General features: G+C 38.9%; 1 protein-coding gene across 3 annotated transcripts in view; it reads right to left on the reverse strand.

Moving 5' to 3' along the window:
* Positions 1 to 18981, reverse strand: part of LOC148417088 (microtubule-associated serine/threonine-protein kinase 3-like) — a 41056-nt gene extending 22075 nt beyond the window's left edge. The window contains exons 1-6 of one of the 3 annotated variants that reach the window (XM_088424838.1): positions 18705 to 18981; positions 15138 to 15227; positions 8842 to 8930; positions 3119 to 3191; positions 384 to 404; positions 42 to 120 (exon numbers count right to left, since the gene is read on the reverse strand). In XM_088424838.1, coding sequence (XP_088280964.1) covers positions 42 to 120; positions 384 to 404; positions 3119 to 3191; positions 8842 to 8930; positions 15138 to 15227; positions 18705 to 18751 — 399 coding nt within the window. In that variant the 5' untranslated portion in view covers positions 18752 to 18981. Of the gene's footprint in view, positions 1 to 41; positions 121 to 383; positions 405 to 3118; positions 3192 to 8841; positions 8931 to 11209; positions 11564 to 15137; positions 15228 to 18704 lie in introns of those variants that run through there. The other 2 variants (XM_088424839.1, XM_088424840.1) reach the window with 2 other exon arrangements.
* Between the last annotated feature and the right edge of the window lie 4103 nt (positions 18982 to 23084).

Consider the following 23084-nt stretch of genomic DNA (forward strand, 5'->3'; position numbering starts at 1 on the left):
AGGGGGGTATCTTTTTTTTTGGGGGGGGGGTGGCGACTTACTGAAACAGTTGAGCTTGGTGGGTTGGTTCCATAGCCTGAAGAGGGAAGGGATGCCAGTGACCATCTACGACCTTCCGCTCTGAAATATCACATCAATGTTAAGCATTTCATTTGTGAAACACTTTACGTAACGCGCCGTGTTGTGTTGCTTCAGGAGCATGTTTTTGTCACATCCTGTCACATATTGTATGCATGTATTTTATTGTAGGTGCACTTGCAGGTTCTAAAACCAGCAGGATAAACACTAATACAAAAATTAATGTAGCAATGTTTATACTGCGCTCACAGGATAAATAAAAAGTATGTATATAGAGTTGCTGTCCCACAAGAAAAAGAAGGTACCTGTCCGCACGAGCCAAGTGGCTGAGACGAAAGCAGAGGAGAGAAGAGAAGAAAAACAGTAAAGTGTTTCAGTGTGACTGCGGACCAGTGCAAATGATCTTTTGACCTCTGGCATTCATCTGAGGAATTCATTTTGACAATGTTGCCATCCTTGCCACTTTTCATTTGTCCTCGTGCTAAAATTTTTCTCAGGAAGCATTTTATGTAACAGGAACAAATTGTCATTACAAAATGCCAAGCCCAAAGATTGTTACTGCTAGATTGTAGGTTCTGATCGAAGCACAAAGAGTAAAGACAAGACATAATAGGGTTAGCTGTAAAGAATCACTAATCAACGCAACAAGACCTCAGGTTATATGTGTAAGATAATAACATTTCAGGTTATATGTTAGAAGACAAATTCAGAACTGTCAGAATTAATTGATTAACAGACAGCTATTTAAAAAAATCGATGAAAATTATTGCTTGAATTGTTCTAATCCTCTGATTTCACCCTCTTAACAGTAGATATACATAGATTTTTGTAGTCATTCATGAAAACAGACCGATTACCTTTTGTTTAATCAAAATAAGACATTAGCAAATACCTGCTTTTACTTTGAAAGCAATAACCAAACCAGTTCCCATATCAGTTCCAAAAAGATTGAGGAGTACAACATCAGTCACCTCTCATTTGGTATGGTTTAATTGTTCAGCTGTTTTGTTTTTATTTTAATTGACTTAAACAAATACCAAATAAACAATAATGGTGGGTAAACAAAAATGATGTTTCAATGCGCTTTTATATAAGTGCACTTTCATGCCACAGAAAATTGTATCCAATTATTAATCGGCAGCTTGGTTGGGCAGTGGTTAGCACGTCTGACTCACAATTAAGGAACCCGAGTACGAATCCAGCTGACCACTGTACTGAATTGTACTTAGGTGTGCTTGGGAGTGTAAAAAGTTGTTCGTCTCTGTGTGCGCCGTAATTGGCTGGCAACGCTGCCAGAATTAATTAAGCTGATCCTTGGCGATAATAACATTTAAAAAGTGTTGCCCAGGTCTTGGGTGGATTTTTTAAAAATTATTATTTTGTCATTTATTTTATTTTATCATTATTATTTGTAGGTATCAAGCCTTAAAGCCTTGTTTATATACTGCCTGTTAAGAAAAAGGCATTACATAGAAATTTTTGACCAAACATGATGAATAATCGTGATTAATAATCGCGATTTCAACAATGGCCAATATAATCGTGATTATTATTTTGGCCATAATCGTGCAGCCCTAATCAGAAGATAACTGCAAAAAGTCTAAGAAGTACGTATGTATAACAAAAATTATGATGCATTTAGATAGTGACACAAACAGAAATTGTCACATATAAAAATTGTTCGGAGCACTGTTCTTTAGTTGCTAGACCATCTGCTATTTCAAAATAATACTCATGCACCATCTGTAAACGGTGACCTGCCAAAAAAAATGGGTTAATGATATTTCGCCCCGTTCGGAACATGAAGAATACTGGACTCTGACCTGGTATTTGTGTTACTCACAAGCAAACCCTTCATTGATGATGTTTTCTTTGTTCAGCTAATCTAGTTTCAGAATGAATGGTTTAAATGCCTCCTGTGTTTTTGTTTGCTTGTTGTTAAGTGACTTCAAGGTGCCAACCCACTTTTAGCTTCACTTGTTTGCTACACATGCTTGTAGGAGAAGCACGTTGCCATAGGAACTGAGTTGAATGCTGTGTGAGTGGGTTTCAGGGTACCATCAAACAAACGGCAACACATTCATCCCCGCACAGAAGATCTGGCAGACAGGAATGTATTGCGCGTTCGAGGCTAGGTGGGCACAGGGAGACCCACAAAGTGTGATGCCACTTGTTATTTTTTCAATTATCGACTCTTATCAATCATGTTAATTGCTTCGCTGGAGTTCAAACTGTTAATTGAACGCAACAGGGTTTCTAGGCACACACAATAGAGTTGAAATAAATTATTTCTGCTGTGGTTTATTTTAAAGTAAAGCGGCAACCAGCAAATTCAGAAAATATTTAACACGTCGCCCTGCAGTTGAGCAGATTTAGGTATGCAAAAACTGTCATTTACAGCTGTTAAACTAATAAGACCTATTGATCATGGGCACATGTGAAGAATGAATTCGTGAAAGAATAAAAAAAATGTAGTCATTCAGGACGATTACAATTTTAATTGATTCGTTTAAACTAATAAACCCAACACAAACATTTAAATGTTTCAGTTATTTAAATAAAGTCATTTGTTTAAATAATTCTGTGCAAAATATTTAGACAAGAATAGTGTGTACTGATTTTAAATCAGTTTTTACGTAAACTGAACATTCATAACTTGTGCAAAAAGCCATAGCACGTGCATAACTTGTCTGAATGCCACACTTAAGTTGTTGGTAGCTACTGTAAACATATCTTGTAACCACCCATCCACAAAATCTATCATTTAGTTGCTTGATCGATGAATTGGATTTCAAAAATAACTTTTAATTACCATCTCTTGATTAAAAAACAAGTCTTTTTTCAAATTGATGGTGCACAAACAATAATGAAATAAACTCAAACTTCCTCAATATGATTAACCCACTTTTAAAATGGTTATCTTAAACATATTAATAATTTGTCAACTGATTGTTGCAGCTCTACAAAACACCATTCAAAATCAATAGCTGAAAAATCTCTAACAAGTATTTGCGGCGTCAAATAAGCAGTGCCGACTTACCTGCGGGCAAAGGGAAAGTTGACGCAGGCACCGGTCGACACATTTCGAGGGCTGTCCATTGGGCTGCTTGCAGCTGAATGAGGAAAGATTTCAAGTTACTCAAAGTTGTATTCACACCTTTATAAATACGTGACGAGAGGATAATTACAGGAAATCTGAATAGACTGCAAATGACCACATGGCAGTATTTATTAGGTAGCTTGATGTTTACGTGCAAATCTGCAATCACCACAGCAACAAGCTCCTCTGAATGACACCAGACATCATCTTGGCATTACTTAGCCAAACATTCCAGCACCTATTTATGAATAGCCGTAATTGGGAACCGGGGGTCAGACAGACCAGACTGAAAGAGCTGAGCATTATTTTGAATCTGAGAGATGGAGGCGATTAGGGACTGATTCCACTCTGTCATGTCACACATGAAATAATCCTCTAGAGATTGCACATCCGCACACTGCTGGCACAAGGATCGAGCCGAGACTCCCAAGACTTTTTAGTGAGTGCAGCTGCTGTTCCTGGCATTAATGCGGAAGGTCAACGATATTGTGGATTCAGAATCAAGCCACCTTAAATTATTGTCACTCTAAATTAACAACCGGTCAACATGATGTCCAGACACATACTCTTGTGCTATAATGGGAAACATACTACAAGCTTGATAATGTAATTATGGTGACTTTCAAAAGGATACAGTGGAACTTCTGAATTTGAGCACCACTAGGTCATGCTTGCGGAATTTGATCAAATAAAAATATGCCTGTACGACTCACAAACGTTTAAAATTCAAACCATACATCAACTGACATTTATTTTGAAAAGGGTCTCACCAAAGTGTCCAAGCTTCTGATGGCAAAGTTAAAAAAAAAAAAAAAACAGTTTTCGTAAGACCCTGCCAATTATAATAGTTTTTGCTTCAATAAAAAGAAAACACAAATTAAAGTGGCATTCAAAATGTCAGGTTTTAAGCTCCCTTTCACAAGTTCGAATATACGCTGATGGGAGAGACTATAGATTGCAGAGCACTGTTAGAAGACAATATGATTTCACTCAGCCTCCTGAAGCCACTGCAAAAACCATATAACAGCATCTGGCTGACGTAAACCCATCAAACCATTTCCCAGAGGCAAAAAACAAGGACATATGTGTTTTTATGAGAAATACTACACAGCCACGTCTTAGACAGTTATCAAACTACCGAGAACATGGTTGTTATTAGCCTGATGAAGACTTATTTAAGGAGCAGCATGGGACACCAACGCCTTGGTGGACTGGCAATTCTATCAGAGCAAAGGCTTTGGACCTGACAAGCATTGTAAGACGACTCTGCTGAGAACAAGGCCCGCAAGATGAGATTGTAATGAGTGAGTACATCTTTTTGTTTTGAGATGTATGTAGTAGTAATTCAATCTTTATGGCGCAGTTAGCTTTCTGCATATATACAAACAGATTTGAATGTTGCAAGAAAAAGTATAATATATTGGAACAATTTCTGTGGTATTTTTAAAATCCTTGGTGACATGTAGCAGTTCTCTTGAGTGGCTCTTTGTTTGTGTGTGTGTGTGTGTGTGTGTGTGTGTGTGTGTGTGTGTGTGCATGTACTTAGGGCAAGGCATCAGGGTAAAGTTTTTTGCAACTCACCATTTTGTTATGCCTCTGACTATATACAGTACATTAGCGTGTGATAATTTTGCCTAGTCCTATTTACAGCATCTTTTCTGTGATATGTTTGTACCAAAATGCAGAGTGCTGTTGGAAGTGTTCTGTTGAATTGTTGCTTGTTTATTACTATGGTGACAAGTCTAGAACACTTACCACATTTCTCAGAGTACAAGGAGACCTCGCTTATAAATCGACCCTCCCTTTTTTACTGCGATTTGGGTGAATTTTACAAAAACTCAAGTATTGGTTACATAGATCATGGCTGTCCAATAAAACACATAGTATTAAAATGACAAAATTACAGCCTTCGCCGTGCCGTTTAAGTGTTGATGGACATCATCATGTCGTGCTGTTCGCATCAATTCTTGCAGTTCTGCCTTGTGTCTGCAATGCACGAGTTGCAAATAAGCACATTTAGTTGGCTCAGTCCAGGACCTTAGCTAGTGGCTTGGATATACTCTTGAGCCCACCTCCTTTCTTTGCTCTTTCGACAAAATGTGAGTTATGTGATATAGGCTACTGTGAGCATCATCAGACATGCACACAACGACCCACTGTGAGCATGTCTGATGTTGCTCGCCGTGGTTCAAGGCCTGCTCAGAGAGTTTGTGTTAATGCTCAGACGCATTGAAGAGGGATCATTGCTGCAGAGGTAGAAGCTTGCTGGGCCAACTTTGGCCCAGACAGGTAATATGTCTGTATCATACATAACAGTGAGCTTGGAAAAAAGGCTTTTACAAGCCTCTGTATTGATCACAGCGGCCGCTTTCGGACGATAGTCTAAACAGGCAAAATGGCCAAAAGTGTCCATAACAGCCATTGCTCAAATTCTAACATGCCTGAAAAAAGGCCGTTTTTGCCTGTTTAGACTATCGGCCGAAAGTGACCGCTGTGCCCAGTAAAGGGTTAAGACTGCTATTATTTATTTATAAATCAAATGGCTACAAGTTTCCTCGTTTGTTTTAAGATTTTCAAAAGTGCATTCATGTTTATTTGGCAGTCTGTAGAAGTCTAAAGACAAGTTCTTACAAGACAGTGTTTTGTTAAAACACGATTGTGGAGTGCAAGTTGCAAACATCCATCAGAGTAGATATTCCTGTGTGGTCTCCAAACATTCTGAGGTAAGGAGCAGTAGACACAGCAAGTCGTAAATGCTCTGCAGGAGGATGCCTATAACTAACTAAAGACGAGGAAAACATTTTGTGCCTCAGCTGGTTTTGCTCACAAATATTAGATTACCAAACACAAAGTATGTGTGCAATATGAACAATTAAAATAGGTAATTGATGATTTAAAGCAGGGCAAGAGGTTTGTGCCTTATAAATGATAGCAAAAAATTTAAGGCCTGCCACTGTTCAATGTCTTGCAAGTAGGAATAAATATCTTACAAACTAAACTTACAAGCCCATACTCAGGTTTCATTGAATGTTTATTTATAACACATGACACAAAAAGATGTGATTCTAATCTTTGGAAATGTGAATTTGAAGGAGGGTTTGAATGAAGCTTGTAATTTCCTTCTCGGTTTGTGTTAGGACATGGCCTTTATGCTTGGAAGGGCATGCAAGTTGTTGGGAAGCCATTAGGGGATCCAAGGCAACATTGCAAGACAAGACCTTCCTCACCCTTAAGAGAGGAAACAAAACCTTAGCCGTGTGAAACTGGAGCCGGTGCTCATTTCTAGCGTGTATATCAAAACGGTCTGAAATAGTTTGCCTGCCAACGTGTTGAGCAGCACAGATCAGCCAATCCTGCTGAGCTCAAATTACAAAAAAATTGTATTGGACCGGTTCAACAACAAACCACCTGCTGCCACCAATACAACTAACTGCTCTCCGTGTGAAACAAGCGTGTGTGTCTTGTTAAAAAAAAATTACAAAAAAATAAAATTGTCACACTGTCACCTTCGATAAGCGACTGCCTATGCATGTGTACTTGTTTAAGGCTGTAGAAAGACTGAATTTCCTTTACATTATTCTTACAGAAATCCTTTCGGGTGGCGCTTAACACCCTGCTGTATAAGGACTGGTCGACAGGAAATTTCATCACTGTGTTAAGAAACTAAAAGCACATAAAATGGAAAAAAAAAAAAAAAAACCTAACTGGAAAAAAAACCCTTCTGAGTTGCATGTAACTCTTCCATTTAATTCCTTAATGCGTAACAAGCTGTCTGACAATGATGTCACACCATAAGGCAGATGACACAGCCTTCGGCATTCAACCTTCCAACCCTGCTAAGAAATTACTGACCCACACGGTATTGTGACATGGGTAAGAAAATACCTTGATGAACAACCTCTTAATCGGGAATTGTGTGAAGTCAGTGTTAATAAACAGTTTTCAGAACAAGAAACACTACTTTTTCCAAATACTTATTATTGACAATGTTTATACTCGATTCGGATTATGGTCCGGTTGATGTCAAAATTCGGACCTCTGAAGCACTCTGAATATGTCATTATAGATGTATTAGCAAAGAGAGTTCTTAATTGTGTTTCCCAAGTTGAAAATACACATTATTTCTGCTTCTTATGCTGCGTTCAGACCGAATCCAAAAAATCGTTTCGCTACGCTCATTCTTTAGGCTTTCGGTCACGGTTGTTTACTGCTTGCATTTAGCTTGTTCACATATTCACGTGGGGGTGCAGTTTGCAGTCCATCAGGAAAGGACAACACAACTAAGAATTTCCAATTCTTTTACTGGGATGTAGCCAAGCCAATCTTTTCTCCGACAGCACCTTATTTCTTTATTTTGTTTTTTGCGTTGTGTGTCCCTCGCTTTGCGGCAAAACTTGTTTGACAGAAAAAAAAAATCAATGTTGTAATCAAGTGGCCAATACTGTGCTAAGTACTGTGGTGTTATTGCTGCACATTTGCTATCTTGGCACAGTAACTACAGTTCAACAGCTACAGGAAAAAAAGGACCTGGTAAAAGTAAGTAAAAGTAAATACTGCACATTCCAGGTATCCGAAGTTCTTCCTCCACCATTCTCCGAGCCGTGATAGTCTTTTTGCTTGGCTGTTTTTGTATTGAAAGCTCAGCTGGCTCTCTTGCATCGCTGCAGGTGTCCGCAAATCAGACAATATAATTACCGGTAATTCTTCCTGTGAGATTTTGAATTTCCCAGAGCTGATTGACTGTCGTGAAGCGGTGTGACAAAAGTTAAAATTTTCTAACTTCTTGCAAACAGGCAAAATGAGCAGAATTTCATGTCACTTTGCGTGTCGCATCGCTCCATATGCGAGCTTCGCCTCACCCGACGTGCTTTCGCAACGTGGTACGCAAACTATATTTACACCAATTCCAAATGTGTTGTTTTCTTCTCCTTCCATGCTTTTGGTCTCAATGCAGCATTACGTTCTACTAGCAATAAAAGCATTATATTTATGTCACTCATATGCAATCCATTTCCTCCTTACCTAGCAAGTGTGGTTTTATACTGCCTCTGAATTTCTCCCTGTTTACTCCTTATTTAGGTTAACCTCACGAAGTGGCAAAGTAACACGTGTATTTTATTACTCCCTATGTCCCACCACCATGGGCAGGTTGTAATGACATAGCGACATGTATTGTAAGTAATGCTGTATTAAAAAGAACCCCATTCTTTGCGGATAGATCATGCACAGAACAAAGACAAATGTCCTGTTTAAAAAAGGTAACCCAAATTTCAAAGTGGAACAAATTAAGTTTTTTAGAATTGAAAAGACAGTTAGAGCATGAGTAGAACACAAACCACAGCCCGGTCAAAAACGCTAACCTGGATGGGTCTTGCTTGGATTTTTAAAAACTTGAATAGGTGCTTATTTGGGTTATTGCACAGATTTATGTGGCATTTAAAAATATTACAATGTGTCAATATCAGGTTTTAATGGGGATTGACAGCATGTAAACACAGCCACTGTCAGCCTAAGGATTATGTTTTAACAGCCAAATAAACGTTATAACTCGAAGATCTTACTAATCTGAGTTTTTGGGCAACAAAGTCAAATCAACCCCAACAAAATCTGAATGACAAATTCTGTACTTAGGCTGCTTTTGCAAGTCAGAGCCTCGCTCTTACCTGTATGGACTGAGAGGGGGGAGAGGGGCCGAGACAACGTAGGTGATGGCGTTCCAACACAGAGACTCTTCCTGTTGTTGCTGCGGCAGCTGGAGCGCAAACACAGGAGGAAAAAAAAATCACATGCGGTTATTCCCAAGATACAAAAAGCAATATTGATCACAAAGAATATTTCAAAACCTTCTCCCACGTAAAGAACCCTACATTTGGATATGTTTATCCCTTTGTTATTTCTTGAGTAAACTGCTGACAAAGTTCTGAATAACGATGGAGAACGTGAAAATTAGCAGAGCGCATGGCCCATCGGAACATGGAAGCGAATGTTAAAACGTGCCACGTATAAGCAGCCTTGTGCATTTCTGAAAGCTTTGTGTAATCAGCCTTGGTTATCTGCCATAAATACTATTCTTATGCAATGCTTGTGTTAACATGTGCGTTTGTGTGAATATCCAGATGTACTATAAAGCTGAATGAGAGTAATGACATTGCATGGATTAACAAGACCTGACCTCGGAAGTAGCAGCAATCCACTAAGCTCTGGAGTTAGGCAGTACATCGAGTAAGTCGTAATAACATCAAATAACATTTTGACAGATGTGGAGTGGTGGATGATGATGAAGAGGATGATAATAGTCCTGTTTTTATCATCAACAGTACGTCCCTATTTTAAAAGGGACACATTTTGCTGTTCTACATAGCAGTTGGCTTTTTAGGTAAAGGGGACACAAATGTAACGATATTTTATCTGGAGCACCTCATTTTAGTTTTTACCACAAGACCATGTAAAACAACTTTATCCAGTTTCCAAGAATTTGGGGGAACTTTTTTAGTGCCATCCACAGAGATTTGAACCAACCCATGAGATTGTATCCACCCTTGGAACAGATCTGCTTGGAGGAACGTTTACGTAACTCAAACTGTAATCTGCAGGCAAAATCATGACACGCTACTATGGCCTTTGAGAGTAGGAGGGAGAACTAATGAGAGCCAAAATACAAAGAAGGAACCTCCTGTCAACAGACTCAAGGCTGATGGGAGTGGGTGCAACGATAGCAGCAGGCCCAGCTTGAGCTGCAGATGTCCGAGACTGATTTGTGTGCGTGTGTACAGGGAGGGGAGGATATAATCTCCCAGCCCTGAAAGGAAGGGGGCAAACTTTGACCATAAACATCACCATGAGCAGATGTTTTACTGGGATGAACAATATGTTAGCGGTGCAACAAAACTTCAATCATATGAAATTTTCACTTCAAAACCAACAGGAGGGTTAAACAATGCGTTGGTGTGTTAAACGAAGAAAAAACATTCATTTTGAGACCATCCTTACAGGAGTACAATTACTTCATTGCATTAATTCAGCCTGACAGTTGACATTAACAAGCTTGGCAACTTGGTCCTGGAACAAATACAGTCGTCCAACAACGGAATGCAAAGGCAAAGTTTCAGGGGTGCTGAGCTCCATCCCAGACAAGATAGATTTACCCATTTTGTTCATTTTGACACAATTTAATCCAATTTAATTGTGAAAGAAAAGTGTGTCACAGGACATAGCACTAGCTTCTCCACTAGTATTGTCTTTGTTTTGCTAGCTAGTAGAAAGTGTCGATGAGCGACTATTTACATCGTTGTACTGTCTATACTATACTTTAACTATTTTTTCTGGGGTACAAATCCATGCCATTGCACTATACATTGCTTTGTGGCAATGACAGTACCACCTATTGTTATGACAAGTAACAAAATATGTCACTATTGTCTGTTTTCAGAGTAAACAAAGTGATATAGTGTAAAACATGCACAATGATCAGACTACACTCGATGAGTTGGTTGTCATAGCCTGGAGGTTTTGTATTTTTGGCGTTTTATACGCCAAAGAAAAACAAAGTATGGTCAGACAGTCCCCACTGTAGACAAACCACCAGGTTAAGCGTCTTTATTTCTTATTTATACGCAGTCCAAACATACTGTAAGTGTAGATGGCCTAAATTAGAATGATGTTTTTTGTTGACCTGCTGTAATGTTAAACCTCACCCCGGCAAAGCTGGGCTAAAGTGTCAAATTCTTGTAGGCTATAAGGATCAGTTCACTTGTCAATTATCATACAGTACAAATAAACAGACAAAAGCTTCAACCCGCGTCCCCAAAACGTGGGATTCACGTTCGAGCATTGAGCCCAGTCGTTATTTCATTTCAATGCGCGGGCGACAATCCAGCACTCCTTAAAATATCAAAAAGAACAAATATCATATTTTCCTTCATTGGATAAAAGTCGTACATGTCATTGAAAACAACCGCGATCGCGACCAAGGTTCCGAGAGTATAACTATCTTGAGTTGCAGCCGAAAATGTCCAACTCCTGTGAACTAACCTTTTGGAGCGCTTCAGTAAGGCTTCGGGAACAAAATGGGACTTGTTCTGGCTCGGTTGACTTGGGTCCGACATGCTAGATGATTCTCTTTCCTAACCTTAAAAGTTTCTGGAGATTGCCAGCACACTTGACTGGAGGGCTTCCTCTGGTCTCTCCACCATCGTCTTTCTCTTTCGGCGGCTCCTTTTGTTTTGCATTCAACGCCGATTACGTCTGCCGCGTGCAGTACGAATCAAAGCGCTTTCGACGCCCCTTACATGTTCTGGTTCCCTGTCGAACTGCAGTAGTGTGCTCGAAACATAAAGCCCATGACGGCGTGGTTGCCGGACAACGCAGACCACCGAGCTGCGGGTCGCCAACAACGCTGCTGGTTGTGAATATCCGTGCGAAGGACTTGGCATCTGATGCTGCGTTCAAGTGCTGCTCGGTTACTTTGACTTCCACTGCCGCCTCGGTCATTGATAGCATCATAAATTACGTTGATGTCAAAAGCCTTTGTATTTTGGGACACTAACTTCACGGTCAAACAGTTACAAAGCATATTCACTACTGCGGACACTGCAATTGTACGGTATGCATATCTGAATACCTAGTTTATTTTTAAAATTATGTCTGAGGAAGAGGCAGTGATCTAAAACAGGGTTGCCCACAGTTTTTAAGCAGGTGAGCAACTAACAAAATGTATTTATAGGAAAAAAAACAAAAACTTTTTTTTTTTTTTTTAATACTGCTGTACTTTATTTACATTGTTAGGCATGCAACAGGCTGCCCTGTATGTATCAATCCCTGTATCAATCAAGTGAAAGATTTTCCTCATTGACTGATAGGTAGGAGACTACATTTTTTATATCAAGAGCATAAAACTAAGAGGGCTGGCAGACAGTTTATGCCATGAGATATATTGACTCTCACTTTGCGAGCGACTGGTCGCTCACCATCTACCCATTGGGCACCTACGGTGGGCACTCATTGGCGTTTGGTATTTCATGGAGTAGCAACCTCGCTTGCCCTGCCATTAGTACCCCCACTATAAAGGTTTTAGGATTATCTCTTTGAGCAAAATAAATGTGAAAGATAACAAAATGGCAATTATTTTCCCTCATTATTGCAATTGTACAGGAGGGTGGAACTGTCAATGTGGAGTAAAAACTTTGACTGGGCTGTCATTCAAAAGTACTGCACAACACATTGCTAAGGTTGTTTCTTCATATGGTAAAGTGGTTTAAACTTTACCAAACTTATCTTAGAACCTTTCTGTTCCCACGCTTCCGGGAAATTGTGCATGTGCACACTAATACATTATTATTATTATTATTATTATTTCATTATGGGGAGAAAGTGATTTGTTTTTAGCATTTAGCCTTAGCCTACGTTTCACAAATGAGACTGCCAAAGACATTCAAACAACTATCAGTACGATGGAAAAACTGCAGGACATCCAAACAGCCCAGTTGACTTAAGTTCCAACCCAGTTCCGTCTAGATATATATATATTTTTTGGTCCTATTGAATGATAAATGCTTTTATTCATTTTTTAGTTTGGAATCTTTGAAGAGACATAATCAATAGATTATATTCAAATAGAGAACAATAATAGCCACAGTCATTATGAAAATTTTACCCATTCGGTCATGGCATTTGGGTTCCATAAATTCAACCTTTAACATGATAATGTAGCACTTCAATAAAACAAATACGAAATAAATTGAAGAACCCCTTGCATTAGTACAAATAACAGAAATTATAGCTGTAGATCACATGTCAAGCTCCAGTCCTCACGGGCCGGAGTCCTTGATGTTTTCCCGATTCTTCTCCCCAGAACACCTGATTCAAATGATTAGCTCACCAGCAAGCTATGCAGGAGCTTGAAAATGATCCTAATCATTTAAATCAATTGTATTAGGGGGCGGAAGCAACTTTGACATTGAGTGGAGATACAATTTAATACGTTTTTTTTTAGGGCTGGAATAGGACACCCCAATGTATTTTAACCGTCCACAACAGCAACTTGACAAAACTAAGTTCTAACTTGACATACTTGAAAATTGCATTCTACCACAAGTTGATTTTGAGTTGGCTTAATGTTCAGCCCAATATCGTGCCTATATTCATAGTAAGAAGCATAAACTGTGCTCCCATTACACTTTCTATGTATATTCTACCTGTACCTGATTCAACAATCATGTAGTAGTGGCAATTTATAACGCAAGTATTACATACATCTATGTGATGAAAAGCGTAACTCATGTCCCTCTCCACTTCATTTCTACTGCAGCCCCCTTGGCTGACACTGACAGCAGTGCAAGCTGCTGTTGGTTACGCATATTTGGTGTCACCATGGAAAATGTAACTTGAAACCCTTGGTTTTGATTAATAAAAATAAGTTTTCCTCCCGTCTTTTCCTCTTCTCCACTCCACCGGGGTTCATTTTCCTCAAAACTACACCAACAAGATTGTTGTTACAACTGTCCTTGATTTACTGTTCCAGTAGTTGATTGTTTAAAAGCATGAGTGCAGTTCAGTTTAATTTAAGACTTGTTGTTGTTTCTGTTGTCATGTCACAGGAAAATGTGGTGAAGACCAAAAAAATGTGCTGCTGTTCTACTGTATGTGGAAGTGAAACCCAACTGAAAACCACAGTGAAACTGGTATAGGTTCGGGTTAGCTGGTCAAAAAGCTATGCACAGCCATCTTTGTTTGATACTATTTTATTTGCAGATTGAGTTCTCAATCAATTATTTCCATATGTTTGTGCACTGGATATAGTAAGATGAATATGAAAATCAATAATTTCAACATGATGCAAGCATCATGTGATTTTTGCTACTACCTTTTTAATATTGACATGGACATGGGCGAATAACATCATAAACTAGAAAGAGTGTTTAAATAGTATACATTCATTAAGGCTAATGTATACTGCTTGTCCTCATTAAGCGCACGGATGAACTGAAGCCTGTCTACTGGGTTAAGGTATGTGATATGAAGTTCATCTAACGAGGGGTTTCCCCCCTTTCAGAGGTAATTTGACAAGAGAATGAGCAACATTTAAAATGCAAAGCACAGCAGGTCGGATATGATGCGCTTTGAAGCATGATGTCAACAAATGAGCAATCTGACATGCCATTGCTGTGTCACAGGATTATGCAAAACTGCCTTTGTCCAATTGCTTTGACGTACACAAAAAAAATGAGTCTGTATGGTGTGGCGCCAAACGCTGCTCACACTTCTAGAAGCATGCTGGATGCAAACGTCTCTGTTTGCAGTGTTGCCTTCCTCCAGAGCACCCATCATCGTTGCCAAGCAACCCACAGACTAATAACCGATGGGGCTTAACTGGTAAAACAGGATCTTCTTAAAATACAAAGACAACTCCATTATTATTGTGTTACATTTTAGCAGCTGAAGACTTTTTGATTCCTTTATCTACTGTTGCAATGTTCTAATTAACTAGTATATACCGAGTGTATACCGTACAAGGGTGAGGCTTTCTTCCTCGGGAGAAACAACCTTCATTTAAAGTTAACTAGAATATTACTCTATTAGTTTTTGTGCGTTGCACAGTAATGCAACCAGACATGATATGTTTGTCTCTGAGCTTGTGCGTCTGCAAATTCAAATGCCTGCTAGAGAAATTATGACTTTAATCAGAAAACAAATCAGTAGCAAAAAGCCGTTCATGTGTCTGGGAGTCAACTGAGTTGAAGCGTTCCAGATTTCATGCTCAAAGATTCTCCGTTTATAGGGGCAAAACAGTAAGAATAGTTAAGTTGACAAGCTTCATCTTTGGCGGATGCCAAGACAGAAATAACAGTTTTGCAAACTGACTGGAAAGTAAGACACTTTAAGACAAAGCCCTTTGATGAAGACGCACTACGCCATGAATTGTAGTTGATGCTCACAGCATTATGTAACAGGGTCATCTTACCTCCAGGGGTGAAGGGTTTGCAAGGGGCTGCAAGGACTGCAGGGGCTGCATGGACTCAGGAGAGTGGGGCTCTGAAAAGTGGGCGATAAACTGGAAGACAAGAAATGGTTGCATAGATTAGTACACTAGTCTTCAAATGCTTGCATTTACAATCAGTGAATGGCAAAATCCTCATGCGAGGCCGCTTGACCTTATTATATGTGGCAGTTTTTTGTTTAGTACACATTTATTACAGAATTTCTTGATGCGAACGACAATTTCATGACATTCATTGAAATATCAATAAGTCAAACATAACTTTTAGAATTGTGGCAAAGAAAACTCCAATTTTGGTTTATCAGATTATTTCCTGCCCTCTTGTGACATTGTGACCTGTTGATTTTTTTAATTCAAAAATGTAGCCAGAGTTGGACATTATTCTTTCCAAAAGGTGAGACCTATGTTTAGAGCGCTCAAAATTAATCAATTAATCAACGCCAAATTGATTATGAAATGCATCAACAACTATTTTAATTATTGAGCAGTCGTTCAGAGCTACTGTTTAACTTCAAATGATCAAAATTCTCTGAACAGAAGTTGTCCTGAATTTTGTAGTCTTTCCTGCAATTTGTTTGATGAAGCTTTTGTATTTAAACAAAATAGGACATTTGAATTTACTTTGGTAATACAATGACCAACCCAGTGACTGAATCCGTTTTTGAAATAAACACATTGGTAAATAATCTGTAAATGAGAAAAAATGGGGTTTTAATATTCTTTGGTGCAAATGTATCTGATTATTCAATTAATTGATGGCATAATGAATAGAATGATCAATTACAAAAATATTAGACAGTGACAGGCCTACCTAAATTACCTCGCCAAAAAATACTCCCCCAAAAATCTATTGTGTGATTTGTAAAGAGGTTTGCACAATCTGATGGATAAAGAGAACAATCAAAAGGAGTGAGCTAATCAAGATACGCCATGCTCATAGATCACTTCCCAAAAAGACTAACCTATGAAATGTCTGTCAAAACTACCCAATCAAGGTCCAGAACCAAAATATTCATCATAGTCCATATAACTTATTTTTGGCTTGCTTGATGTAGTGCCCCATTTTTTTCGCTTACCGATATGGCCTAAAAAGTATCTTGTTTTTGTTTGTTTGTTCGTTTTCAGTCATTCTGAATGATTACAATTAGAAATGGAATAATGAACCCCAAAGAAACATTTAGAATAAAGTTTTGATTCGTTCCAAAATTATTCTTGTGCAAAATATTCATAATACAATGGTGTTTGCTGTTTTTTAGGTACACTTAACATTCATAGTTTGTGAAAAAATATACAGTAGCTAATCATAGCTTGTGCATAATTTGCGTGAATGCCACAATTAAGTAGTTAATTACTCTTGTAAACACATCTTGTAAACTCATTATGCCACTTGTGCAAAATCTTCAAAAACCCCAAAATGTAGCTAATTTTTAAATCATTAAATCTTAATTTGATTTATTGCTCAGCCCTACTCTGTCCATATCAATCATCACCTATTCACCCACTGCCGGATTAACGGTAATCAAATTTCCCTCTCAACTCTGGAATGAGATACAGGGGCTGTATGTTGAGCTCAAGGTTTAAAAGAAAGTGTGAACTGCAAATACTGCTCACACTTAATCTGATTTTAACCCTAAAATAGTTTTTGTCAATTCATGTGCTGACCTATGCTTGTGAGGCATGCCAAACGCGTATACCCTACTCTGCATGTAGAACGTCATTCCTTGAATCAAGCACATACTGCTTCTGAGATGCTAACACTGCAGCTCTGCTAACCATTCATTTTTCAAGTGTCCATACTCCAATGTCATTTTCTTTGTTTTTCTTTCATCGCAAGTGTCACCATTCATGAGTACGGTAACACATCCAGCAAGAAAAGTCATTGACCAAAACTTAAGCAAGCATCTGATGCAACCTTAGACATTGCGAGATTTACATGATGACATTTAGCTGGCATCATGCCACACATTCAACATGTTTACCACCCGACACTTCCTATCAGGGCATCATTTCTGCCTTGAAATGTGCCAGCTCAGCCACCCATGACAAGAGGCATGCCTCACCCTGACACTGACCCTGCGCTATTTTCCTAACGATTTGCCTGCTCGGATGCAAGCGGTGCCTCTTGGGCTCGACAGTGCAGTTATTGTTTGAGAGTTGCAGAGGTATCTCGGTGCCAAAACAGCTACCAAAACACTAATGAACATGTTGTCATAGTAATCCAAAGAGGACGTGGGGACTTGCACACACACCCGTCATTGTATAGGCTTCCTTTTCTATTACACGTCTCACTGTGCTGTTTCGTCTACACACTTTCCTTAAGATGCCATATGTAAAAGCCCTTCAAAGTGCCTCGCCGATGAATCTCGTGTCATTTTGATTTTGTCAGTACTTCTGTATTTGTGTAAAGTGAGTAGAAAATCCTTCGCACTAATGGCAACATAATATACAAGCAGAGTAGTTTGTTCATCACTTGGAGGAAGCTTAACTCGTGATGTATGTCATTGCATTGCGCAAGACAAGCGTTACTCTGGCAATTTCTCATGAGTGGTTTGACTGCCGAGGTGCCAGAAAACGTGCAAACAAAACATGATCAGTACTAAAATAATGCATATTAAAAACATAGGAAATATGCATATTTGGTTCGATATCTGTGATCCTCCAGCCACTCCCTCTCTCTGCTCGATTAGTGCGATGCCTTCCCTTTGTCTGTGTGGAAGCACCTACAAAGTAGCTTAACAAGACAATGAAAACAAATGGCGCATGCTCAACTGAGATCATCCACTGGGGAGGCAGATCGATTCCTACGCTCCTACGTCTTATGGATCAGCATCTTGTAGGCAGAAGGTACCCCTGCTCCTCAACCCCCACTCATTTCCCACCAAATAGATTCTACAATTAATGTGCTGCAAGAGTGGGTGAAGAAAGCTGTTTTGTTATTGAGACAATAATCACAGTTTAGCAGTGAAAAAAAATCTATAAATAAATGGAGAGGAAAAAAAACAGCCTTGTGAAGATATGCATGATGCATACAGGAATGTTGAAGTGAGAAAAAAAACAATGCCACACTAGAGTGAGAAATGAAAAACAAAATAGACCATGTGATAGGAAAAAAATCACACTTTCAAAATTTAGGTTAAGAGTAGTAAATCTTTGAGTTAGTGTAGTAAAATAGTAAGACATTTTGGAAAGGCTTTTTCACATACATTCCAATCAATTTAAAATGACGTATTAACCATATTGGCTTAAGCACGGTAACTCATTGCACGCTTTTCTTTAAGTTTCATTTCAAGACGTCATTCTCGACAGTTTTCAGATTTGATTTTGTTTTCAGTTGAATGTATGTCTTGTCCCTACACTATAGTGTGAATTAGGGAGTCGTTGTAAGTACACTTTGTGTGACTTCCCCCAAACAAGACAAGACAAGACAGCGTTTGCACACAACACGACACCATTGGTTCCTGGCGGCAACTTTTTGCAAAATGGAGTGAAACAAAAACAACACCATAAAAAAACATATTAAAGGTTACTTACTCCAGAGTCAAAGAGGGGATCTTGAGTTTATCCCGTCTGGACTTCATGTTTGCCAGCCGGACACGCCACAAGAGGCGGCGGCTCGTTTCTCAGGGCAGTGCGGCACGACTCGCGCTCTCTGCCGGCTTCAAGTTCCCAACACTCATCGCTCTATGCTCCGCGGATCTAAATATAGCCGCTTTGACAACGGCGTGTCGTATGGCAGCCAGTTTCAACCTGGATGGGAGTTTTAGCTCACGAGTAATTTGTGTGGTGAGTGAGTTTAGTTATGCATGTGTTGGAGGCAACCTAGAGCGACTAGTACGTAGCACCCACACCAGCAGAGCGAGAGACCGGTCACCGTTCACCTCCATGTGACTGGTGGGAGGGCAGCAGATGGGAGGAGAGAGTCTATTGGCGGAGACTAAATCAATTTGGGCGGTGGGTGTCAGTCACAAGTGGGAAAAAAGCCCCTGGACTCAATGATGTAATTCGCAGCTGGTTGTGGTTTCCGCAAACCTTCAGATAGGCGGCCATTGGTCTTTCACTTCACTCAAACGCTTTTTTTTCAGCAACATAACAGACGTAATGAACCCATAGCGTGTTAAACCTACGTATGGCATGGTTTTTAATAGATCTTGACTAATTCTGTGACTTTCAACATGTTGTCAATGCTAGATCAAGCCACTTTTCATTTCTATCGATCCATTTTCTATAGCTGCTTATCCTCACAAGGATCGCGGGCTTGCTGGTGCCTATCCCAGCTGGCTTCGGGCTGAACTGATTGTCAGCCAATTGCAGGGCGTACAGAAACGGACAAGCATTTACACACCCAATCACACCTAAGGACAATTTAGTATGTCCAGTACACCTGCCATGCATGTTTTTGGAATGCAGGAGGAAGCCCGAGTGCCCGGAGACGGATTTGCTATTTGTTGTGCCACCAAGCCGCAAACTACTATCTAACAAAATGGGATTTTATTGACATGGCCAAAGTAACCACAATTAGCACTTTTGGTGGAATCAAAAAAGGGAAGAACTGTTTTTATTGCATGTTCATAAATCATGTCATTCACAATCATAAAAATGACTAAAAGGTTTTGTTACCAAGAGTTACCAAACAAGGTAACAGCTTTCCAAGCATTTTTCATTTCATTTTCGACTACCTGTACGACTATTTTCTTCTTTGTATTTGGCTACTGTCTCCATGCCTTTTGGCACCATACTGCCTCTCATAGGTCACTCTAAAAACTACACTTGATTGGTTTACGTCAGTGCTTCTCAAATAGTGTGGCGGGGGGGGTAGAGAAAAGGCTTTGTTTTTAATCATCTGATGTGTAATTGCAGTAAAATAAGGATTGACATCTTTTTTTTATTGCAGGCATTTTGATGCACTTTATTTTTTCAGTTATAGACTAACATGTAATCTGTATAAACACTGTAAAAAGTAGTTAACACTTGAACTCATTTTGCTTTTTTGATTAGTTAAGGTTAAACATGATGAAGTTTTAGGTATAATCATACCATTTATATAGATCATAATTGTAATCATATTCGGTACGGCGAGTGGGTGCGTATGAAAGGTTTTCACTTTTTTTTTTTTTGGGGGGGGGGGGTGCATTGCAAAATATAAATGAGAAACACCGGTTTACGTATTGTCTAGACTCACAAGATACAAACTTCCCTCCAAAAAACAATATTAGGATAAAGACAAATTTATACACACAAATGATCTTTGAATTTGTTGGAAAGCGTAAAAAAAGCACGCTGCTTTCTGGATCTCGTGAGCCTATGTACCCACTGATGCTTTTCGACGCATAAAATGAGTTTTCCATTCATATGCAAGTAGATCACATTTCCATCTCAAAGTTCTTGACTTCCTGAGTCCATTCGTGTGCGGATGCTGGAATGTCAATTTTCTGAATTTACTGTATTTTTGGTGTGATTTATTCAGTGCAGTGCTTGATCTCAATGGGGATGGTGATATGAGGTTGGGGGGCTCCACAGAATGTCTCCAACGGCAACCAGTGACAGAGATGACTGCAGTGTCTCGGTGGTTGCTAAGGAGCTGACGATGGTTTGCCTGGTTGCTAGGTCATGTGCCAGAGTGAAAATGCATTTCACACTCTCTGACACTCATAGTCACTCAAGTTCCTTCAGCCTCGCTTTGTTGGTTTGACACTCGATGCGCCTGTCTTGTTTCTTGCAGGAAGTCAATTTGTTTTATTCGTACTTCAGCACTCCAATACATATTAGGGTGTGATAAGTGGATATTTATTGGACTGAACTACTTTACCCTTTGTGTATCTTGGCTGAAGAATCTCAGAGCTTTTACCAGATTGGAACAAAAATACTGCAACCACACATGGAGAGAATCAAAATCCAAACAAACTGGGGCTGTCGCTATCAAATCTTTTAAATACAGATTATCAATAATTCCATTAAATAATTGAATAATCAAGCCTCCCAGAAATAAAGACGTCTATTTTTATATTTAGGAATTTTCTTTATATACTGTGTGTGTGTGTGTGTGTGTGTGTGTGTGTATATATATATATATATATATATATATATATATATATATATATATATATATATATATATATATATATATATATATATATATATATATATATATATATATATATATATATTTATATATTGTATTTAGTAACATGACCGTGAATTGATGTGAGTAGAAAACGAAGAAAAATAACACTTTTGGGGTGTAGTGATTTAACATTGAATTTGCATGATAAGGGCCCCTTAATTGTACCTTTTTTTTTTAATCAGAAATGAGACCCAAATTTGTGATATCCTATTCTTGAGGGAGGCGGGGAGGGTTCTCTGTGACCACCAATATATTAAAAATTACATTTGACCAATTTTAAGGTCGATTTATCGGACCGACTTGGTCAACTTTTTCTCCCAGCCCTAAAATAAAGACGTTTTGCTGTGCTTTTATCGCTATACTCACATTCGCAACTTGTATTTTTACTTTCACGGTTCCATATATTGAACATAATGTCTAACGACCGATCAGGGATAAAGCATTGTAAAGCAGAGGTCTCAAAGTGAGCAATCACGTACGCAACATGCTATTAGAATTATTGCAAGCTCCTTCATTGGGGATGAGGTTAATGATGGGGGCTGTGAAGAGTCAGTGACTCAAACTCTGAGAGTTTGTTGAAAGTATTAAGACCCCAGTATGAAATAAAAGACCATCCAAGTGTATGTTACTCAGAGAGCGATGGTGGAAGTGAAGGAGTTTCCATTCCCGCTAGGTAATTGTTTTGGTGGCAGAGCTTTTAATATGAGAGTCCGTTTCAGAGTTACCATGGCAACAAGGGCTTTCCTGCTCCTCTCATCAGCCTGCACGCTTAGACCATCTTTGCTGTATGGCACGACGCTCAGCATTTTCAGCACTTGTTCTTCAAAGTCATATTCCGAATCACATACTTTGATCTGTCAGTCAGAGAACGAGATTGTACACAGCATCTTTCGTATGCATTTTTGCACTATATGCATTTTTTGGGGGCTCTGTACACCACCAGAGTGAAATGAAACAAACCAGATTGCTGACTTTTCAGCCTTACTTTTGCTTTGACTTTCCGTGTTTGACTTATTCTGTGCCCACTCTTGAACTTAAAACATTCATATCTCCAATCATCTTTCTTCATCTTCACTGAAACAAATAAAATGCCATTAGTCTATTCCAGCCGCCAAATAAATCACAACCAACACATTTGTTTCATTAAGAAAAAAAAACACAGAGTGCACTTTTTGAAAAACTCACAATAACAAATCAATGTAATTAAGGGAAATCCCAAAAATTAAACAGTATGTGTATCATGACTTCATGCATTAATTGAGCAGTTCATTCTGATGTGCTGCCTTTGTCACTAGGGGACAGTATAATACATGCATAAGTATTTTACATACTGTACTGTCTTCAAGAAGATGGTCCCATCTGTTCTGTAAGCGTCATTACTACTGGTCATTTTTCACAGAGCACGAAAAATATGAGATTATTGCTAAATTTTCTCTACGTGTTTTGCTGCACCATTTGTGTTCAAATCTCAGTTCCTTAAAAAGAAAACAAACATATGACAGCAATAAAAAGTTAATCATTTGTCTATAATGAATTGGACAAGTAAATTATTTTTTGGTGTGTACTTATTACCTTTACAAACACATTTTTTCACTCGACTGAATATGTCATCACACATGCTCAAGACTGTGGAAACTATCAATCAGGGTCCTGGTCCTGGCACATTCACAAACTGAGCCTTGATTAGTTGCTACCTGTGGCCTGAGTACATGCAATGTCATTTTTACGCAACAATAAGTAATAGTAATACAAATTTACGTGTTTAGTCTTTTAAATTTCATAACATTGTG

Source organism: Hippichthys cyanospilos, chromosome 10, assembly GCF_059441005.1.
Source record: "Hippichthys cyanospilos isolate Australia breed blue-spotted pipefish chromosome 10, RoL_Hcya_1.0, whole genome shotgun sequence".
NCBI lineage: Eukaryota > Metazoa > Chordata > Actinopteri > Syngnathiformes > Syngnathidae > Hippichthys > Hippichthys cyanospilos.